This window comes from Monodon monoceros, unplaced genomic scaffold (assembly GCF_005190385.1).
Source record: "Monodon monoceros isolate NGI ecotype Baffin Bay Population unplaced genomic scaffold, NGI_Narwhal_1 Super_Scaffold_4, whole genome shotgun sequence".
Taxonomy (NCBI): Eukaryota; Metazoa; Chordata; class Mammalia; order Artiodactyla; family Monodontidae; genus Monodon; species Monodon monoceros.
Genome location: NW_021703781.1, coordinates 36,133,840 through 36,156,226, shown reverse-complemented (window position 1 = coordinate 36,156,226; position 22,387 = coordinate 36,133,840). Strand labels below are relative to the sequence as shown.

The window sequence follows — 22,387 nt, the reverse complement described above, 5'->3', positions numbered from 1 at the left end:
CAGGGAGCGCCCGTGTACCTCTGCAGCTGAACACTTTATGGGATTTACGTCTGATCCTCATAAAAACCCTGCAAGGTACAAATTAATCTCCCCAGATCAAGAACATGAATAAAACTGCCAACTCTTAGATGAAGAGCTAGCCCTCTCTACTATTTACGGACCTTTTGATTCCAGGTAACAGAAAAGCCAGCTCAGATGGTCTTACCCAGGAAGGGACTTGGCTGGCTCACCTGACCGGGGATGCTGCAGTGGGTGGGCTTTGCTCCGGGGGGCACAGGGTCCTTAGGGCAGTGGCTTCTGCTCCCAGCCCTTCTCTGGGCAGTGCTGCCTCCAGGCTTTGATGTGTCCTCAGGCCAGGCCAGCTCCCCTTGGGAAGGGAACGGTGGCAGCACGTGCTTTCACCCCTGGCCTCACGAAGGAGTCATCTTGCTTCCTAATGAGCAAACACAACTGAACTCACTGTTATGGGACCAACCTGAACCAAGCACTAAGGCCAGAGGATAAAACTGTGCCAAGCAGGGGGTGGGGGTCAGTGCCACCCAAACATGTACCTTCAGCCCTAGGGGGCAGGGAGTGGATGCTGAGCAGGTAACCCCAGGGACCTCTCCTTGCTTTTATTCTTATGACCTAAGACCAACACTACATAGAACTGCTAAATTTTGGGCGGCCCAAAAGGTTCGTTCGGTTTTTTCCGTAAGCTGGCACTAGTAGCACTTAGTTGTCTTTAACTTCATTCGAGACAATTTTGTTAGATCGTATGTGACAGCTGTCATATCAGCGTGCATTTAAAAAAAGACATCAAAATTGGTGGATTTTTGTGTAGCCTTTTTAATATTGAAGTTGGAAGAAAAAAAGCAACATTTTTGGCATATTACACTTTATTATTTCAAGAAAGGTAAGAACGCAACCCAAATGCACAAAAAGATTTGTGCAGTGTATGGAGAAGGTGCTGTGACTGATCGAATGTGTCAAAAGTGGTTTGTGAAGTTTCGTGCTGGAGATTTCTCACTGGACGATGCTCCACGGTCAGGTAGACCAGCTGACGTTGATAGCGATCAAATCAAAACAATAATTAAGAACAATCAACATTATACCACGTGGGAGACAGCCGACGTACTCAACATATCCAAATCAAGGGTTGAAAATCATTTACACCAGCTGGGTTATGTGAATCGCTTTGATGTTTGGGTTCCACGTAAGTTAAGGGAAAAAAACCTTCCTGACCATATTTCCACATTCGATTCTCCACTGAAACATCATGAAAACGTTCTGTTTTTAAAACAAATTGTAACAGGCAATGAAAAGTGGATGCTGTACAACAAGGTGGAACCGATGAGATCATGGGGCAAGTGAAATGAACCACCGCCAACCACACCAAAGGCCGGTCTTCATCCAAAGAAGGTGATGTTGTGTATATGGTGGGATTGGAAGGGAGTCCTCTATTATGAGCTCCTTCCAGAAAACAAAACGATTATTTCCAACAAGTACTGCTCCCAATTAGACCAACTGAAAGCGGCACTCGACGAAAAGCAACCAGAATTAGTCAACAGAAAACGCATAATCTTCCATCAGGATAATGCAAGACCGCATGTTTCTTTGGTGACCAGGCAAAAACTGTTACAGCTTGGCTGGGAAGTTCTGATTCATCTGCTGTATTCACCAGACATTGCACCTTCGGATTTCCATTTACTTTACAAAATTATCTTAATGGAAAAAATTTCAATTCCCTGGAAGACTGTAAAAGGCACCTGGGACAGTTTTTTGCTCAGAAAGATAAAAAGTTTTGAGAAAACCATAATTCAAAAAGAGACATGTACCACAATGTTCATTGCAGCACTATTTACAATAGCCAGGACATGGGAGCAACCTAAGTGTCCATCTACAGATGAATGGATAAAGAAGATGTGGCACATATATACAATGGAATATTACTCAGCCATAAAAAGAAATGAAATTGAGTTATTTGTAGTGAGGTGGATGGACCTAGAGTCTGTCATACAGAGTGAACTAAGTCAGAAAGAGAAAAACAAATACCGTATGCTAAAACACATATATGGAATCTAAGGAAAAAAAAAAGGTCATGAAGAACCTAGGGGTAAGACGAGAATAAAGACACAGACCTACTAGAGCATGGACTTGAGGATATGGGGAGGGGGAAGGTTAAGCTGTGACAAAGTGAGAGAGTGGCATGGACATATATACACTACCAAACGTAAAATAGATAGCTAGTGGGAAGCAGCCGCATAGCCCAGGGAGATCAGCTCGGTGCTTTGTGACCACCTAGAGGGGTGGGATAAGGAGGGTGGGAGGGACGCACAAGAGGGAGGGGATATGGGGATATATGTATACGTACAGCTGATTCACTCTGTTATACAGCAGAAATGAACACAACACTGTAAAGCAATTATACTCCAATAAGGATGTTAAGAAAAAAAAAGTTCTGGGAAGATGGAATCATGAAGTTGCCTGAAAAATGGCAGAAGGTAGTGGAACAAAAGGGTGAATACGTTTTTCACTAAAGTTCTTGGTGAAAGTGAAAAATGTGTCTTTTATTTTTACTTACAAAACTGAAGGCACTTTTTGGCCCACCAATATTAAGGAAGCACCTCCTGACCTTACCAGTTAGTGTTCAGAGATTTCAAACTTACAGACTAACCCACCTCCAAGCCTTTGTGCAGACTCTGTGAAACTGGCAGGGACCAGGAAGGACAAGCTCTCACGGTGAGGCCCGGCAGAACCTCTGAGGTGATGTAAACCATTTATGATGAAAGGCCATGGGAGGCTGCGGACAGGGAGGTGCCTTGGCAACTGCCTCACGAAGGAGCGGCTTTTATCCTGGTGTTCTTCACGAAATGTGTGCAAAAATGTCATACGTAGGATGAAAGCAGCAGAAAGTAACGCATCAGGACCCCCGGGGTCTGCAGGTCCTTTCTAGGTGTGCCCGCTCTGGCCCAGGTTTCTGGGAACCCTGCCATGTCCGTCCAGTCCCCACTCAAGGACTCGGAGAGCAGATTCCATAATAATGATGATCATAATGCTGGTAAGATAGTCATGGGTGACACAACGTACCAGATGCAGTTCTACGTGCTTGACACGTGTCACTCATTTATGAGAAAGAGTCATCTCAAGGGAGGCACCATTCGTCTGCCTCGAAAGTGAAGTTCTGTAACTTGTACGCAGCTCCTCGGCACGTGCTGTTGATTGACCTCGTGTGGCAAGGAAAGCCCGTGGAGCACTTTCAAAAGCCTAGAGCGAGATGTCAGGAAATTCGCCCTATTTGCACTAGTCCTTGGCTTTTATCAATGGCAGCTACCTGGGGCGGGGGACCTGTCATTGTAAACGACAGTGAGATGCTAACATAGTTGTTGAGACCTGCGTTCCTCCTGCAAGATTCCACACTTGACCTTGCAAGGTACAAGGTTATAGGGTGATGAGTGTGTTGCGGGCAGTCTTGGAAAGGCAGCCTGGAGCTGCTCGGAGAGGAACTGAGGAAGAAGCCCTCTGGGGGTCCTGGTGAGTTCTCACGGTCTGAACTGAGGTGTGCAGGCTGGAGGAAAGGAAGCACGTGGACACTTCGGAAGGTAAAATGGATCAACGGAAACACTGACTTTCAAAGCTGGTGTGGGAGCGGGAAGGGTTCAGGGCGGGCAGGCCCAGAAGGATGCTGGCAGGGCCAGATTGGCACATCTTCCTCAGCCCTGCTCGTGGAGGGCTTTCTGGGTCAGGATCTTTTGCCCGACAGACCACACTTTGGCATCCCAGCCATCCCAGTTCAGGCCACACTGAATCCCTCTACAGTATGTGACGGACAGCTTTATGCCAGGATGAGGATCCTCTGCTCATTCAGCCGGAAACGGGATTGAACAGACCCCAAGGGGACATAGTTCATATGTGGAGGCACAAAGCTTGTCCTGGATCCGGGGAAACACCAGGCACCTGGGGGATGAAGGTTGGGTGTCTGAATGCTCCTCGGTGGGAACAGTTAACTGCTCCTCTGGTGTATCCCAGTGAGGCAGGTATTTGATGGAGGGGTGGCACTCCTTATGCACAGGCGCTGTGGTTCGGTATGAGGGCGCTTTGAGCTCACATTCACTTATGAAAGCAAGGTGTGCCTGGGTGTTTGGGTCTTCATTTTAAAAATGTTCCTTGGTGAGGTCATCTCAGTTTATACTATTGTTTTTTTCTTCTGCTCCCAGACACACTTAGTTGTAGAGGCACAGAATTTCCACATGGCTGGCCTGGCCACACCCACCTCCCTTTGGACAGCTGATACTGTTTATTTCAGACAATCCCAGGGACAGGCATGTGCTCCCCTCCTTCTCTGCCCAGTCTTGGGCCAGGATGGCCCTTGGTCTTGGGCACCAGTCACTGCTCCTGCCTCCGGGACCCTAGCACTCAGGCTGGCCCCTCTTCCTCCCACTGGGGCAGGGCTTTGAGCAGCTGTAACAGTCCTGGATTTAGTATAGACTAAAAGTGCAGTGGAATGCTGATATCGCCTTCCGGTACCTTTTTGGGGAGCTGGTTTAAGCCTAGAGCAGCCATTGTAGGTCTGGCTTGATTGGCCTTCTTCCTTCCCTAGTTCTCTTGTTCTCTGTTGTCTGGGCTGGGCTCAGAGTCCTTGCTTCAGGGCCAAGGAGGCAGGTCCACCTGGATCAGATCCCAGATCTCCTGCCTGGACCTCTCTGAGGCTTAATTTTCCCATCTGGGCAGGTCAGAGATTATGGATATCAGGTACTTTTCACAGTGCTTTGCATAGGGTAGACAGACATAGCTCTTATTAACTTTAGCTTCTGCAAAATATGCTTGCTCACAATTTGTTCAGTGCCTGGTAAAATCCAGGTTGCCTGCTTTACCTAGTGTCCTGGAGTGGCCACCCATTGCTCAGGGGTTCAGCCTTTCTCTACGCCCTGCTCGCCTGCTCTGTCCTGCTTGGCACTTGTACAGCACTGCTACGTCTGTGGCTCTAGGAGGGTGCACTGTGCTCCCTCGGCAGAAAGATTTTCTGATCAAGGTTTAAGTTGAAGTTTGTGCTTCCCTTCAGGGCCAAGACATGGCATCATGAGATACCCAAGTAGCAAAATTGTTTTCCCTGGGTAACACCATGACATGCCTCTACCCTGCTACTGCATCTACACGCTGGAGATTAGGATCCATGCTGTTTAGCCATTTCATGCCCCATCTAATTTAGGCTGAGCTTTCTTATCTGACCCTAACTATGACCCCGTGAGATAGATAGCGAGGGTACATCTTCCCATCTTACAGGTTGGGGGATGCGGCCCAGGGAAGTGAGTGACTTGTCCTGTATCACCTCTCTAGTCAGAGTGGAAGCAAATTTAGTGCAGGCTTTCTGCCCCTGTCCAGTGCCCGTTTGCTAGATCCAGCCACTACGTGCCACAGAGCAGAAGTGCCTAGTCTTTGTGGGACAGAGACTCCTATGAGAGGCGGCCAGGCCGGAACTTTGTACATGTCACAACAAGGGTCCCTCATGTGCGCCTCCTGCCCCACCCTTGTTGGAGACAGAAAAACAGCCCTGTTCCCCACAAATAGCACTTCTTTCCGATCACACAGCTCTCTAATTTAGCTGGAGTTTCCGGCCTATTTTCTATCTTCCTTGGTTTGACTGGCTCCCGCAATGCCCACTCCCTTGTGTCAGACACAAAATACAGTCCTGTTGCAACCCAAGATGGAGAATAACTTTTCTCGTAAGTGAATCATAAGACGGACTTTGTCAAAAATTCCTACCATCCCTGCTGGCTCAATGCGAGACGTCAGATTCTGAGGGAATCCCTGTCTATCGTATGTCATCGTGGTGACTCATTGTATCTGAGTGCTCATGATTGAGGTATGAAGTAGAACTAAATTGAGTTTAGTGCAGTTTTACTGTTTTCAAGGAGAATGGTGATGACAAAGCAGATCTTTTTTCACCTTACTGAAAGCCCTGGGCATAATGGCCTACGTTTATGATGTCTCAAAATTTTCATTTTATATTAAAGAGCTAAAGAATTAAAGCCAAGGAAAGAGAAGAGGAAGGGGGAATATTATTTGATTTTGTGGGGTGTGAGGTGCAACTGGGGAAGATAATCCCAACTCAGGGGCAATAGACAAAAAGAAACTATCAAACGATTTTAGCAAAAACAAATGACCATGCATTTAACAAAAAGGCAAAATTCAAAAGTAGGGAAATGTTTGCAATAAGCATGTCAGGTTGATGTCAAAGATGCAAACAAATCTATAAGAATGACTCACAATCCTAATAAATAACAGCAGAAGGTGTCCATACATCATTCATAAATAAGGAAACACAGACAAACACGGGACATGTTCCTCCTAGCAAGCAAAGAAATGCAAGTAAAAGGAGATATCACATTTTTCTTCATTAAGTGAGAAATTTTTTAAACTGATAAATCTGATGTTAAAAAGGATGAAAAGATAAATGCCCTCATCCATTGACCAAGAGGCTATAAAGTAGTACTAACTTGTCGGAAATCATTTTGACAGTGGTATTTTTTTTTTTTTTGACGGTGGGTATTGAATAACCTTTAAAATGATCCTCCCCTGTGAACTAGCATTTCCAGGTCTAAGAATCCAAAAACAAAAGTCTAAGAATGGAAAACCATTATGCACAAATATATTTATAGCAATGTTATTTGTATATCAAACTGGGAAACAAATTAGATGTTTAGATGTCAGGGGAGGGCTAAGCAAACTGTGGGCATGTCTTCTCACTGGAATGGTGGGAGGATGTGACAATATGGAAAGTGTAGATTAAGTAAAAAGAAGGATGCAAAATTGTAATACAATATTATTATTATTATTTTTTTTTTTTGCGGTACGCGGGCCTCTCACTGTTCTGGCCTCTCCCGTTGCGGAGCACAGGCTCTGGACGCGCAGGCTCAGCGACCATGGCTCACCGGCCCAGCCGCTCCGCGGCATGTGGATCTTCCCAGACCGGAGCACGAACCCGTGTCCCCTGCATCGGCAGGCGGACTCTCAACCACTGCGCCATCAGGGAAGCCCCAATATTATTTTTAAAAAGACAATGTATAAGAACCAAGGAAGAGTTGAAACTTATGTCCGCAAAAAGCCTGCACATGGATGTTGACAGCAGCTTTAGTCATAATCTCCAAAACTTGGGAGCAAAAAAGATGTCCTTCAGTAGATGAATGAATAAATAAACCCTGGTACATCCAGACAATGGAATATTATTCAACATTAAAAAGAAATGAGCTATCAAGCTATGAAAAGACATGGAGAAAACTTAACTGCATATTTCTAAGTTAATGAAGCCAATCTGAAAAGGCTCCATACTGTATGATTCAAACTCTATCTGACATTCTGGAAAAGGCAAAGCTGTGGAGACAGTTAATAGATCAGTGGTTGCCAGAGGTGGGGGAGGGAGGGATGAACAGGAAGAGCACAGAGGAATTTTAGGGCATGGAAGCTATTCTGTATGATACTACAGTAATGGCTACATTATAAATTTGTCCAAACCCCTAAAATGTACAACACCAAGAGTGAACCCTAATGTAAACTGTGGACTTTGGGTGATGATGTGTGTCAAGGTAGTTTCATCAATTAAAACAAATGTACCACTCTGGTGGGAATGTTCATAATGGGGGTGGTCAGGGGTCTATGGAAAATCTCTGTATCTTTTGCTCAATTTTGTTGTGAACATAGAACTGCTCTAAAAAATAAAGTCTTTTTAAAAAAATAAAACAAGGAAGAGGAAAAAGGCTGGAAATATTTATGAAGATCATGTTTTGGTTACGATAGACTTATTTTCTTTCGTCTCCATGCTTGTAATTACCATTTTAAAACATGAACATGCATTAATTTATAATGGAAAGAAAAAATAAACATTTCAAGAGTTTAAAAAGCTAGGAAATGAAGCTGTATGTGTGGTTGTGTATTTAAACAGTTCTGAGGGTTTCTGATCCCTTGTTTTCTCTTTGTGGCCAGAGTTTTGTAAACACACATCCCTTTTGGCTATTTGTAAATTTACACAGTTGACCCTGTACTCTAAAGCCATGGCCAGTTAGAATTTCTGTTCCCAATAAAAATAAGCTGTCTTTGGGGACTCTCAGTGTGAACTGTATTCTTGGAAATTTCCCTACAACGTGACTCAGTCTTTGTTTATTTTTAAAACTCCAGGACTATATTAGAATAGTCTGTTTTCTTTTATTAAATATATGTAAATATTTATTAGTGTTTAATTTACAGTTTTTCAAAGATTATACAATCACATGATTTAGTAATTAAAATTTAAAGTTAAATATTAATTTAAATATATATGTAATAATAATTCATATTATTATATTATATAATAATATATTATATAATACAATTATTAATTATATTATTATTATGTTATGTAATATGTAATAATACTACTAATAAATAATTCTCCTTGTCCAATCTTCCTTTTGTTTATTTCCTCAGCACCCCCATTTTAAGGAACCACTATTTTTAAATTCTTGTGAATATTTCCAAAGTTTCTCTATTTGTGTACATAAATACTAATATATATTATTTTTCTGTATTTTTATACAAAAGAAATGACACATTTTACACATTGTCCAACACCTAGCTTTTTCACTTAACAATGTGTCTTTTCTTATCCCTGTATAAATAGCTTCCCCATCCCTCATTACAGTTACAAAGGACCCCGTGTGTGGATTTGTGGATTCACCATAATTTCCTTAACCAGTCCCCCGCTGATGGACAGTTGGGTTGTTTCTAATCTATTGCTATTACCAACAGGACTATAATGACTTATATGTACATTTCATACCCATGCAAGGATATCTACAGAATAAATTCCCAGAAGTGAAATTGCTGGGTCACAGAGTATAAGCCTCTGTAATTCTGATAGCGCCTGTGATCCTGATTGCCGAATTACCCTCCATCAGGAAGGGTTTACACTTGTACCAGCAATACTTCTGAGTGCCTGATTCCTCACACCCTTGCCAAAAGAGTGCTTTGCCTTCAGTTTGGTTGTTGCCATTCTGATATGTGCAGAAAGAAAGTGCAGTACATTTTAATTTGGCTTTTTCTTGAGGAAGTTTTAGCATGTTTTCCTAGGTACGAGCCTTTCCTCTTGTGTGAAAACTGTTTACCACCTTCATTCATTTTGACTATTAGGTCATATCTTACGGATTTCTAGAAATCCTTTGTATTAGGGAGATCAAGGGAGTTACCAAGCCTCTCTTGGTAACTGTACCTACCTGGCTGGAATATGTGCCTGAGGACGAGAGATTCTAAAAGAGGCTGCCCTCTGAGTTGCTGGAGCCATAGGATGCATTTGAAATAAGACGATGCCCATTCAAGGAAGTGCTTGGACTCCACCCTACAGGTAGCAAGGAGAACAGGTTTCACATCAGGCCAGTCTGGGTTTGCAGCTTTCGTGTTGTCTGCTTACAAACAGTGTCACTTAGAGCAAGTCACTTAGCATCTTTGAATCTTGGTTTTGTTACCTGTAATGTAAGGCTTACCTATTACTTTGGGTTATAACGGTAACACATAGAATCTGATACTACAGTGATTACACAGGTAACCACCCAGATAATTGAAAACACTCACAACACTCCTGAGGGCTAACTCAGTCTTTACCTTAAAGGTGAAGGTACATACAGCAGGAGGAGAAAGTGTGAACAATCATGGGGGGCCCTAGGGGCTCCCAGCTGCAACTTCCCAGGGTCCCTTCTCACTTGCACAGGTGCTGCTCTGTCTCTGGATTGTGAGCCACAAAGATGTGTGCAAGGAACGTTGGTTTTAGGGGAGCTCAAGGAGAAGTTTTTAGTGATATCTTAATACCCTACTGGTGATGTAACCAAGCCAGACTGCGTAAACCCATTAACCAGGTGTAAACACTCCATACAAACAATCTATACACCCCAAAACAATGTAGGCAAGCCGGCCCTGGGTCTCACCAGAGATTTTAGAACTTTACACAGCACGTTACAAATCCCTAACTAGCTCAACTCATCATCCTTAGCCAAGGGTCAGTACCAGACCTCCAGCCATCCCTGGAGATAGGCACAGAGTGATCCCAGTCCGGCTCTAAGAGTACCCTACCGTACACACAGGTACACGGGGTACCCGGGAACTATTGCTTCCTTTTCCTTTCCCCGGAACAAGCCTGCCTTTGCCTTCACCAGGACCTTTTTCTTCTCCAGCTCAGGGGAGACTGTCACCAGCGTGACCAGCTTGGTCCCACTGCAGCCCAAGAAGGGCAAGAGGCGGAAGGAAAAAGCTGACGTTCCTCCCGCAGTCCCTGCCAAAGGTAGGAAGCCAGCCAGCAGTCATCCATGTGGAGAGCACCTGGGGTCTGATGTGAGATCAGGACAGGAGAGTAGGCAGGTGGAGGATGTGACACCCCTGATTATATGGTCTGGAGAACCCCACCTAGATTCTGGTCATAACTGAGCCCCGTCCCTGAGGTGGGCTGGGGGCATTGCCATTGGACGTGCATGGCTTTAGCGGGGGTCAACCTCTACAGACTATTCCACAGTGTATTTCCCTTTGAAGTACTAACATTCTCTGCACATAGCAGGGTGGACCAAGGGGGTGTCAGCATCCTCTTGGTTCATTCAAGGGAAAGAAGGCTCTATGATTTTCCTAAAGATAAAAACCAGGTGTGTAATTTATTTTGGATTTGTTCTGGGGATTAAAATGAGGGTTATTACTTGATTCCAGTTACGACTTAGAGCACCATAAATGAGGAAGATGGACATTTCCTGAGGTGAGAAGTAAAACTGTTTATAAATTGTTCCTAAAATAACTGTGGCTAATTTAGAAGGTCATACATCAAAGGATTTGATATACAGTTGGGAATACAAGGGTTGCCCAGGTGAATAATTTAGGAAAAAGACAGGATCCATTTTATCCCTCAACTGGGGCTTCCCAGGATGGCCCCTTGGCACCCTTTGCGCCCTGTGGTGGAAGGCAGTGGCGCTGAGACTGAACGTATACTGGGTGGACAGAAGGGGCTGGGAGGCGTGAGCGTCCTGCGAGGCATGACACTTGTGGATCTGGGGAGGGAAGGGAGCTGTCCCTGCTCTGCGCCAGGCGTTGTACTGCTGTATCACCTCATTCAGTCAGCAGAGATGGTGCCCTACTTTACGAAAGAAGAAAATGAGACTCAGAGACCCACGTGGTTGAGCCTGGCTTTGAGTTCAAGCCCCAATTCATCTAAATACTAGGTAGTTACATGATGTTAGAAGAAGAGCCTCGGTTTCCTCCTCTGTTAGATGGGGACAATAAGACCCTCCCTGCTGACCTCCCAGGGTGTCTGTGAGGGTCAAAGGTCACCGCTGTCAGCGTTAGCATGCAACTAGGAGGAAGCCCCAGGGAAGGTCCCAGCCTCAGCCTTTACCAGGTGCACCGGGTTCTCACCTTCACATCTGACCTCTTTGTAGCTGGCGGTGTCTTATGCTGTGGTTTTGTTGACCTTGTTGAGAGGAGAGGATGACGTATCTAGAGGCTAGGAGAGGATCATCCTCCCCCGAGGGGCACCAGTCCAGCTGTTACCTGGATCAGAAACTAGAGTTCCTCCACGAGGACCGGAAGTGGCCCCATGTCCGAGGCTCTCTGTCCGTGGTGCTCGTGATATGTGGGTTTTAAGAGTCCTGGGAGGAATTGCAAACTAAACCTTTGATGTGCTTCCACAGCTCCCATCGCTGCCCCGTTCCATAAACCGAAGCTGCTGAAGCCACAAAGGAAAGTCGCCCTGGTGAGTAACCACATTCTCTGTGTGTCCCCTCAAGCCCTAAACACAACTCTGGTCCAAGGAGTACCTTTATTGACTGAAAACGTGCTCCACGTTCTTGGGGCTTTGTTCCTAAGCAAAGGCATTCTCTCTTCTTGGGTCAGCTTTTGAGTCAGCTTTTCTCCATAGCTAGTTCCCACAGAGTGGCTTTTTAAAAATCCAAATGGAATTACTTTTCATTATCAATGCTCCTTTTTTGAAAAGAAGGGAAAAAATCGCACTCAGAAAGGTATAAAATAGAAAGTGGACCAGCTTGTATAAACTTGTCTTGATAACCACTCTGAAGAGATTGCTGAAGAGCTTTCAAGAAAACATGTTACACTTTTAATTTTGAAACAACTTCAGTTTTACGGAAGAGTTAGAAAGATGGTACAGAGAGTTCCCGTCTACCCTTCGCTCAGCTTCTCCTAAGGTTAACTTCTCACATAGCCATGGTGTATTTGTCAAAACTAAGAAGTTACCATCAGCACATTACCATTAACTGCACTCCAGACTTGGATCAGATTTCAGCAGTTTTTCCACGAATGTTCTTTTTCTGGTGCAGGATCCCATCCAGGCTGTCACATCGCATTTCGTGGTCTTGTCTCCTTAGTCTCCTCCAATCAGGGCCAGCGCCTCCGTCTGTCTGCTTCTACAGCCTTGACACTTTTAAAGAGTAGTAGCTGCATTTTTTACAATGTCTCTTGATTTGGGTTTCTCTGAGGTTTTCTGATGATTAGAAATGAGGTTATGGATTTGAGGGAAGAACAACACAGAGGAGATATGCCTTTCTCGTAGCGTCCCGTGGAGCGGACGTGCTATGATGTTGACCGTGACCACTTGGTGAAGGTGGGTCTACCAGTTTCCTTCAGTATAAAGTCACTATTTTTCCCTTTCCATACTTTATTTGTTAGAAGCCAGTCATTAAGTCCAGGCCACACTCAAGGGGAGGAGAGTGAAGCTGAACCTCCTGAATTCAGGGAGGGGTCTCGGAGACTTTGTGGTCACATATGAAGACCACCACAGTAATTAATAGGTATTTTAGGGGAGACACATCAAGCCTGTGCAAATAGCCTGTTTTTCCTTGAACTTCCGTCTACTCACTTTAGCATTCATCCGTGGATTTTGCTTGCAGCACTTATTACTATGGTGAACCGATGGTGATTTTCTGTTTTCCTCAATCCATCTCCATTTACTACTTGAAATTCTTCTGTAAGGAAGAGCTGGATCCCTTTCCTCATTGACTTATTCACTAATTTCTTTATATCAGTATGGATGCATGAAGATTTAATTTCTTTTAAGTTTGTAATCGTATTTTTATTATTTTGTTGCCAATTTTGTTCAGCAGCTGTGTATTTGTGTGTGAAAGAGAGAAAGAGGGAAAGGGAGAGAGAGGCAGAGAAACTGGCAAACCAATCCTAAAATGTGTATGTAAGATAATAAGATTATCTTGACCTTGCAGAGGGCCAAGATAATCTTGAAGGAAAAGAACAAAGTGAAGAATTTATATACCAATTCACAAGATTTATATTAAAGCCATAGTAATTAAGCTGTATAGTAAGTAATGGTATTAGCACAAGAATAGACAAATAAACCAAAGGAACATAATAAAGAGCCCCAAACATACCTACATATGTATTGTCACTTGATTTTATGACAAACGTGACATTGCCGTGCAGTGAAGAAAGGATTATATTTTTAGTATACAGTGATGGGTCTGTAGGATCTCCACATGAAAAACAATGATCCATAACCTGGACTTCACACCACACACACACAAATTAATTAGAGAAGGTTCATACACTTAAGTAAGAAAGGTAAAAATAAAACTTCCTACAATTAGCTTATCTACATAAGGTCAGGGCAAGCAAAGATTTTTAAACAAGACGTGTAATGTATGAGCCATAAAGGAAAAGATTGAAAACTTCGGATTACATTAAAATTTAGAAGGTCTATTCTGATGAAAGATATCAGTACAAGATTGAAAAGGGAAGCCACCTATGGGGAGAGTGTACCTGCCACGTGTATATTTGGTGAAGGATTCTTACCTAGCATTTGTGAACACTTACAAATCAATAAAAAAGAAAAAGGCAACACTAGAAAAAAATAGGCAGAAGCCTTAAACGTGTGCTTCACCAGAGAAGACATACAGATAGCCAGTCAGCACATGAAAAGTATTTAATCTCATTGGTGTCATGGAAATGGAGGTTAGAAGCAGAAACCCAGTTCACATCTACCAGGATGGCTACAGTGAAATACTTACATGGTTTCCTTTTTTTTTTGCCTGTTTTTCTCTGATCCATTTGGAATTTAGGAATGGATCCAATTTTATCTGTCATTCTTTTTTGTCAGATTCTTTTTTATTTAACTTTATGTTTCATATTTCAATAATCGCTGCTTGCCAGTTTCATTATATGTCATCACTACATTCCAAACAATTATTTAAACTTAACTTTTATTCGTTCTGTTATTACTTTTTCTTGAATCCAGTGTCTTCCCCGCTAAATATATTTGCCTTTACATTTGAGTAGTTCGTCTGTGAATGGAATTCTAGTTTCCTAAACATTTTCCGCTCTGTTCTGGGAAATGTGCTAAACACTTTGTGTGCATTTCTGTTTACTTCCCATATTGCTCAGCATAAATGCCATGCTCATTACTGTGGCCTCTAGTGCCTTATATCGTGCAAGCCACATGTAATTTAGATTTTCCAGTAACCACATTAAAGACGTAAAAACAAACAGGTGAAACCAATTTTCATAGTATGGCTTATTTAACCCAATATATCAAAAGATTATCATTTAAACATATAACCAGTATAAAAGTTATTAATGAAATATTTTAATGCTTATTGTTCTGCTCAGCCTTCAAAATCCGGTGTGTATGTTATGCTTCCTGCACATCTCATTTCAGAACCACAGTTCAAGAGCTTAATAGTCACATTTGGCTATTGGTTACCATATTGGACAGCGCAGCCCTGTAATGATCTAGCCCCCGTGACCTCTTTGACGTCATTTTTACCACAGTGCCCCTTTCTCGTTCCCCTCCCATCATTCTGTCTTCCTTGCTAGTCCTTAAACATACCAAGCATGTTCTGGTAGGGCTTTTGTTGTCTTATATGCCTGGACCGTCCTCCCCAGGCTATGTCTGTGGCTTATTACTCACCCCCTAGGGTCTCTATTCAAATATCAACTCGGTGGAGAAGCCTTCCTGAAACTCTATATAAAACACCACCCACCCTCTGAAGGAACTCCCCATGAGAGGCATCCTGACGTACTTCTACTTGTATCTATTACCTGTCTTTCTCTTCTCAGAATGCAAGGTCCATGAAGGCAGGGAGGTTGTCTGCTCTGGTCACTGCTGTGTTCTCCACACCAGAGCAGTGTCCAACAGGATGGGGATGTGTGATTTTGCACCCCAGCTTTGTGGAGTAGGTTCTGTCATTGTGCTTTTATAGATGGACACAGTGAGACTCGGAGTCGGTAAGGTGACAGATGGACGACTAACCCAAGGTCATGCAGCTTGTGGGCTGCAGTCAGGACTTGAACCTTTGTCCTTCTGAAGCCAGAGTGTAAGGTTTTAACCAGCTTAATTGAAGCCTTGTCTCAGAGTGGAACCTGGATCTCTGTGCATGATTCTGACATCCTCTCATGGCTCAGCCTTGCCCCTGACCTTCCTATTCTGTGCCCAGGTTTCTGCTGTTCTCCTAGACAGGATGCTTCCTCTGTTTTCCAAAGAAAGCCTCCTTTTGCCTGCAGTGAGTTGTGGGTCCTGAAGGGCTTTTCATACAGTGTGATTCCATCAGGTTCATATCATCAAAAATTCCTTATCAGTTCTGCTCTATTGACTACACTGTCTTGTCCTCAAATGTAGCAGCGGAGTTTTTGCTGATTTTAATAGATTTCTGGTCATTCAGTAGACTTTGGGAAACTCAACTGAACACAAAGGCTAAAACTATCAGCTTTCCTTGGAGCATCCTTCATCCCATCCGTTGAGGTCAGTTTCCCCAGATAGTCTGAGCTCACTCTCTCCCAGCTGTCCATATCACTGCACATCTGTGTGTGTATGTGTGTATCTTTTCCAGATCTTTTATTCTTAATCCTGATATTTATCAACAACCTCAAGAATGATTATACTTTGTAAATTTCCCCCATCTTACATTGTAAGTTGCTTAGGGCCTGTCGTTTCTAATCCAATCTTTTACCCCTGGTAACAACAGAAACCGCTCTTTATTGACATTCCATTGATATATCCCAGGGATATATAAGAAAAAGCACTTTTTGCATGTCATCATATTTGCATTTTGCGTGTCATGGACCACATGGACATATTTTGCATGTCATCTCACAGTAAGTCCCCCCACTCCCAGATTTGCCTGTGAGGACACACAAACACTCTGTTTCAGAAAAGTGAGTTCCTACAACCCACAGGGGGTAGTGTTTCATCTCCCATGAAGACAGTGCTGCTGACCCAGTAGATGGGGCAGTGTCAGCAGCGTTGAATGGACAACTTTTTTGAGTCCACAGCTATAAAAGTAGTTTGCCTTAAGCAATTTGGGGCCACTTATAAACAAAGTAGATTCAACAGCATTTTCAAAAATAACTGGTCTTAATTGCAAGTTTTTACGGTTGAGTTTTTGTTTGTTTGTTTGAGCTGGTATGCCCCTCTGGATGGAGAGTCAACATAGGAAATTCTTAATTTTCACAGAAAGTAAGTTGGGGCACTTATCTGCACTTCAAAATGGATTCTTTGTTTTATGGAAATATCACCCATGACAGTTCTTAAGTACCAATTGTCCTTTGATCTTTTAAGATATGAAAAAGCTTGAAATTTTTATATCAAATTTTCCAGAAACGAGTCGATTTGGAGACCAGTTTGCACCTATAACAATACACAGTGAAGTAAAGAGCTGACTTTGAGTGGACCTCTGTCTGACCAGCAGTTTAGAGTCAAAAATACCAGGCCTAGCGTCTGCAGTTTTTGGTTAATATTAAGATTTATTTTCCCAGGAGGCCAGCATTGACCTTGGTCTCAATTTGGTCAATATTTCTCTCTCAAATCAGTAAGTCTTGATGGTAGCTGAAACTAAAGTCAATAGCTACTTGTTGACTCACACAGGCCTTAGTGGGTAATTTAGAAAATAATTTGGCAACATCTTTTCTTTGGGGTCTGGTACCAGTTTAGGTGTTTAATTCTGTAATTTTGCCACAAAATCCATAAAAGCATGCTTCCTGGAGTGGTCACAGGCCACAGAGCCCCTCAGTCACCCAGCCGCTCTTTCCAGAGTGATACTGACACACGCTCACCCCAAGGAAACAACCTGCCTGCCACCTCCACTGACTCATTGGCAAAAAGCGAGAACCCTCATTTACTGAGCACCTACTGTGCGCCAACCCCTCTGCTAGGTGCTTTGTAGGCTCCATCTCCCTCATCTCAACCGCACATGCCAACTCCCTGCAGACCCTCAGACTCCAGGTGAAAATGACAAGCCAATGAATAATACTGCTATGAATATGGATGTACAAATATCTCTTTGAGTCCCTGCATTCAAATATTTTGGATATGTACCTAGAAGTGGAATCCCTGGATCACATGGTAGTTCTCTGTTTAATTTTTTGAGGAACTGCTATACTCTTTTCCATAGTGGCTGCATGATTTTACATTCCCACCAACAGTGCACAAGGGTTCTGTTTCTCTATACCCTTACCGACACTTGTTATTTTCTGTTTTGTTTTTTAATATAGTAGCCAGCCTAATGGGTGTGAGATGGTATCTCATTGTGGTTTTGATTTGCATTTCCGTAATGATTAGTGATGTTGAGCATCTTTTCATGTGCCTGTTGGCCATTTGTATATCTTATTTGGAGAAATGTCTATTCAAGTCTTTCCCCCATTTTAAAATCAGATTGCTCGTTTTTTGTTGTTGTGTTTATAGAAGTTCTGTATATATTCCGGATATTAACCCCTTTTGGATATACAATTTGCAAGTATTTTCATCCATTCTGTAGGTTGCCTTTGCACTTTGTTGCTATGTCCTTTGATGCCCAGAAGTTTTAAATTTTGATTAGCATTAGTTTTAAAATCATCGACAACCTGACCATCACTCTGTCCCCAGTGGGTGACCTGGGATCTGCAGACTATGTGTGGAATGAATGAACAATTGAGGGCAGAGATCTGAGATTGGAGCTCTAAGTCCTCACTGCTCAACGTGAGGTCCACGGACCAGCAGCCTGGGCATTGCCTGGGAGCTTGTTGGAAACATGGAAGCTCAGGCCCCACCCTAGACTTACTGAATTAGAATCTGCAATTCAGTAAGGTTCCAGGTGAATCTGGTGAACATTAAAGTTTAAGAAGTGCAGCTCTAAGTAACTTAAAAAACAGTAGCCAGCTCTGGTTAGGTCATGGCTGGCGGGACAGAGTCATCCCCGGCCACCTCCGGAGACAGTTGTATTTACATTTTAGTGAGACTGTTCAGCCCACTTGGGAGAATGGTGGGTTTTCTTATTTATCCACAAAGAGAGAATTAAACATGAGAATCTGCTTCTAAAGGGTATTGTGACTCTCTTTCATTCCTGTAAACCTTTCCTGGGTAGCTCATCCCCGTCTCAGCTGTGTGTAGCCCTGTCCTATGATCTCCTAGGACCTCTCACAGTCACAGGTAGAGAATTCTGACACGTAGGGAATGTGTGACCAAGACCTGCTTGTCTGGGATTCCCTTGAGTTTAAAGTCTGCAGTAAGCCTGCCTCCTCTCATGGAATCTGAAAGATCAGAGCACTTAAAACAGAGGGATGAGGTTCATTCCATCATAGTTGAAGGGAACCTGTCTTAGGAGTGGGCCTTGCACCCAGTGGTCAGCCCAGGACTGAGATGCCAGCCCTATTGAGTGTTTGCCTGGTGTCAGGAAAGAAGCCCCCTCTTCCAGTTCAGTTTTCACTATCGACAGTGTACTTGCAAGACCAAAAAGGGTTTTTCTCTGATCAGTAGCAGAAAAGGGCTTTGAGGCACATTAGACACCAGTGATAGAATTCTGAGAGGATTTTAATAATAACCCAAATCCCAGCAAAATTATTTCCAGAGGACACGCATTTCAAGTTTCTTGAAGGATGTTTATAATAAGCTGAAGAATTTCTCTTGTTGTTGCTAAGTGTACTAGCACTGGTTTCAGTTAAATTTTGCATGAAAAGAATATATTAACCTGCATAAAATATGTTCATAATCTCGATTTGAAATTAAAAAGAAGGAAAAACCCACAAGCACATGAACAGTATATCTCCCCAAGTAAAAGCCTTGGGAAGAAAACAAAAACCTTGCTTGTACCACGCTAGTACCATTTTTACAGAGATAAAAATTCTATGCCCCCCTCGGTACACATGCACATCCCATTATTGTCACGGGGAGTTATGTATGTCGACTGGAGGGAAGAATAGATGCCCGGGCTTCGGAAGGGATGAGAGTGGGGGAAACAGAAGTCATTTCGTTTCATGGGCTTCCTTCAGTCGGGGGAGGGCAGGTGGCTGGGCCTTTCGTAAGTGGGATGTGATCACCAAGGAGGCGAGATCAGGCCTCCCCAAAGGGCAGAGACTCAGCCCTGATGCAGGGCTGTCACTTCCCCGCAGGCCACGAGGTCCGTGCCGAGGCCCCTCTGTGCTTCGCACTGTCTAAAAACAGCTACGGGGCTGGATGCTTCTGAGCTTCATCACAGGCCAGTGGAGGTTGGTCGAGGCTCTGATGTTATTAAGGGCCAGGTGAAGCCGTTACTTTCAGGAGTCTTTTAAGACTGGTAGCACCTTAAGCACTCCTTGGGAACCCCCTTTTGGGAGATGACAGGAATCCTCTAGAAGTGATGCAGAGGGAGTCTGCCTTGCCCTGTTCTAGAAGGGTAGTGTGGCTTTGTGCTCTCAGGAGGGAGGTGATTTCGGAATTGACCACCTTGGAGCTGTGTTCCTCCAACTTGCTGCATCACAGATTCCTTTGGATCATTTTGCAGTCTCCCACTCAGTGTTGACAGGCAGTGTACGAGGTGCTATGGGGACAGGAGCCTTGGAGCCCCCTGACAAAGGTGAACAGGCAGCAGAGAGGTGAGCTGGGCCCGAGGATGGTCCAGGCTGGAGGCAGGCCTGGAAGCCCAGCAGGTCCAGTCCCCTGAGTGACCCTGCCTGGTTGCACAGGCCCACCCTGCTCCCGGGGGTCCTGGGCCCACTCTGGGGCAGGGCCATCTCTGTGTGTCTGCAGGGAATGTCCCTTCAGAGTGGTAGCTTGTTTTGCATCTCGGCTCAGCTGATTTGCTGCCTTTATTGGGCACTTCATTGCTGGGATCATTGCACTGCTGGGAAATTTTTTTTTTAACTTTTTCACTCTATTTTATTTTTGTAATCTCCTGGAACAATATCATTTGTGCTCACATTTGATATTTTTTTTAAAAAAGCCTATTTCATTTAAAACTTCAGGTTTTTTTGGTTTTTTTTAGTTTGTTTGTTTGTTTTTTGCGGTACGCGGGCCTCTCACTGTTGTGGCCTCTCCCGTTGCGGAGCACAGGCTCCGGACGCGCAGGCTCAGCGGCCATGGTTCACGGGCCTAGCCGCTCCGCGGCATGTGGGATCTTCCCAGACCGGGGCACGAACCCGCGTCCCCTGCATCGGCAGGCGGACTCTCAACCACTGCGCCACCAGGGAAGCCCCAGAGTTGTTTTTAAAAGACTTTTTCAGTCTCAAATAGAGAATACTAGAAATGAAGTGCCATTTTGGAAAAAAAGAAAAGAAAGAAAAACATCATCAGCCTATCTGTAGCATCAAGGTAGGCATCCAGAATATCAGGAAGAAAATTTCTGTGTGAAACTCTGAGTTCATGACAAACTAATGGTACATTTAGGGGATTTTGTTTCCCTAGCCAGCTTCAATTCTCATTTATTATTATAAGTTCCTAAAGCTGAATTTATAAATTCCAACAAGTACATGTGATGCAATGAGACACAGTCTTGTGAATTAAGATTACAGTGTGCATGAAAAGATGATGACTACAAACTATGAATTCAGTCATATGTGCCCATTGCCCACATTACATATGAATCCAACGAATAAGCTAGTATACCTCCTCCTATTTTGTATTTGCTCCTAATGCTTGCCTGTACATTGTGTCTAGAACATAATGCTGGTGGTGATGATGGTGATTGTGACGGCGATGATGGTGGGGGTGGTGATGGTGATGACGGTGATGATACACACACTTCACTTTGACGGCACTTGCCCATGCAGGCACTATCCCAGTGTTTACCAACATGGACATTGGGATGACTCTGACCTATGCATTGTAATGTGTCCATCTCATAGATGAGGCAGGGGAGGCATAGGGAAGGAGGACCAGCACAAACTCCCCCTCCAGGAAGTGGCAGAGCTGGATCTGACCAGGCACTTGGCCCCCAGTCCCTTTTCTTCCTCGCTGGACTCTGGGGTCTGCTGCCTTTCATCAAAAGCACTCAGTAAGGTCCTAGGCCACTGGGTCGAGGGTGTTTTCTGTCCTGACTTTACTGGATGGGTTTTCCTGATGAAAGCTGTAATGGTAATACTGCGTGGGGTGCAGGAGTAAGGCTGGCAATTCAGGATCTCTATTTGTTAAAACAGAAAGTAAAATTCTTCCTTGGGCCTCCTAATAGGTGGCTTCTGTTAGGAGATTGGCTTATATTCTTCTAAGTATTTTTCTATGTACATATAAACTTAAATCCATATATATGTGTATATTCCCAAAGCGTATATACAGTTGACCCACAGTCATTGTAGGTCCTGTCCACGGATTATGACAAATCCATTTCTGTGTGTGCCCTAAAAACAATCCTAAACAAAATATTCACACGTTGAATTGTCTTCTCATTAACAATATATCAGGCTCTTATTTCTATATCAGTACATATAGATCTACCCCATTCTTCTCATGACTGCAAAGTGTTATGGCATCATTGTTTCTTTAATCAGTCCCAACTCTAATTTCTAACTCTTTGGATCAATGCTCTAGTGAACATCCTTTCAAATACAAATTTGCTTAATGGTGTTTCTATAGGAGAGGTTTTTAGAAATGGGATTACGATGGGAAAGTATATCTGCATTTTCAATTTTGATAGATTCTGCCCAGTTACCTTCCAAAAGTATTTTCTTATTTTATTCTCCCACCAACAAAGGATGAGAGTGAACATTTCCTCATACCCTCCCCAGTGTAGAATATCTTTCTATCTATCTATCTATCTATCTATCTATCTATCTATCTATCTATCATCTATCTATCTATATCTATCTATCATCTATCTTTAAAACCATATGGTTGAAAGCCATATGCAAATTTTATATGATTCCAAGTAGTAGAACCCAGGCATCCTACTTCTCAGTAGACTGTCCTCATGGAAACCCTAGATAGGCTGAAAGAGAAATGAGTCCCATGGTTCTGCCCATGATTTCTGAGAGCATCCCCTCCCTACATTCCTGGGACCAAGGATATCCACAGAACAGTTTTTAATGAGTGTCAGACTGGTTTTCTTTCATTTTGTCTTATTCATTCATTCACTCATTCATTTAAAAATGAGCATTGAGTAACTCCTGTGTGCCAGGTAGCACCTGGGTCAGGTATCTTCCTAGGAGCTAAGTTATAAACAATGGCGTG

General features: G+C 43.5%; 1 protein-coding gene across 2 annotated transcripts in view; it reads left to right on the top strand.

Annotated features, from left to right (window-relative positions):
* The window catches only part of VSTM4 (V-set and transmembrane domain containing 4), an 86,197-nt gene that overhangs the window by 49,953 nt on the left and 13,857 nt on the right, over window positions 1–22,387 (top strand). Inside the window, exons 6-7 of one of the 2 annotated variants that reach the window (XM_029200918.1) lie at window positions 10,176–10,282; window positions 11,670–11,731. In XM_029200918.1, coding sequence (XP_029056751.1) covers window positions 10,176–10,282; window positions 11,670–11,731 — 169 coding nt within the window. Of the gene's footprint in view, window positions 1–10,175; window positions 10,283–10,695; window positions 10,714–11,669; window positions 11,732–22,387 lie in introns of those variants that run through there. The other variant, XM_029200919.1, reaches the window with a different exon arrangement.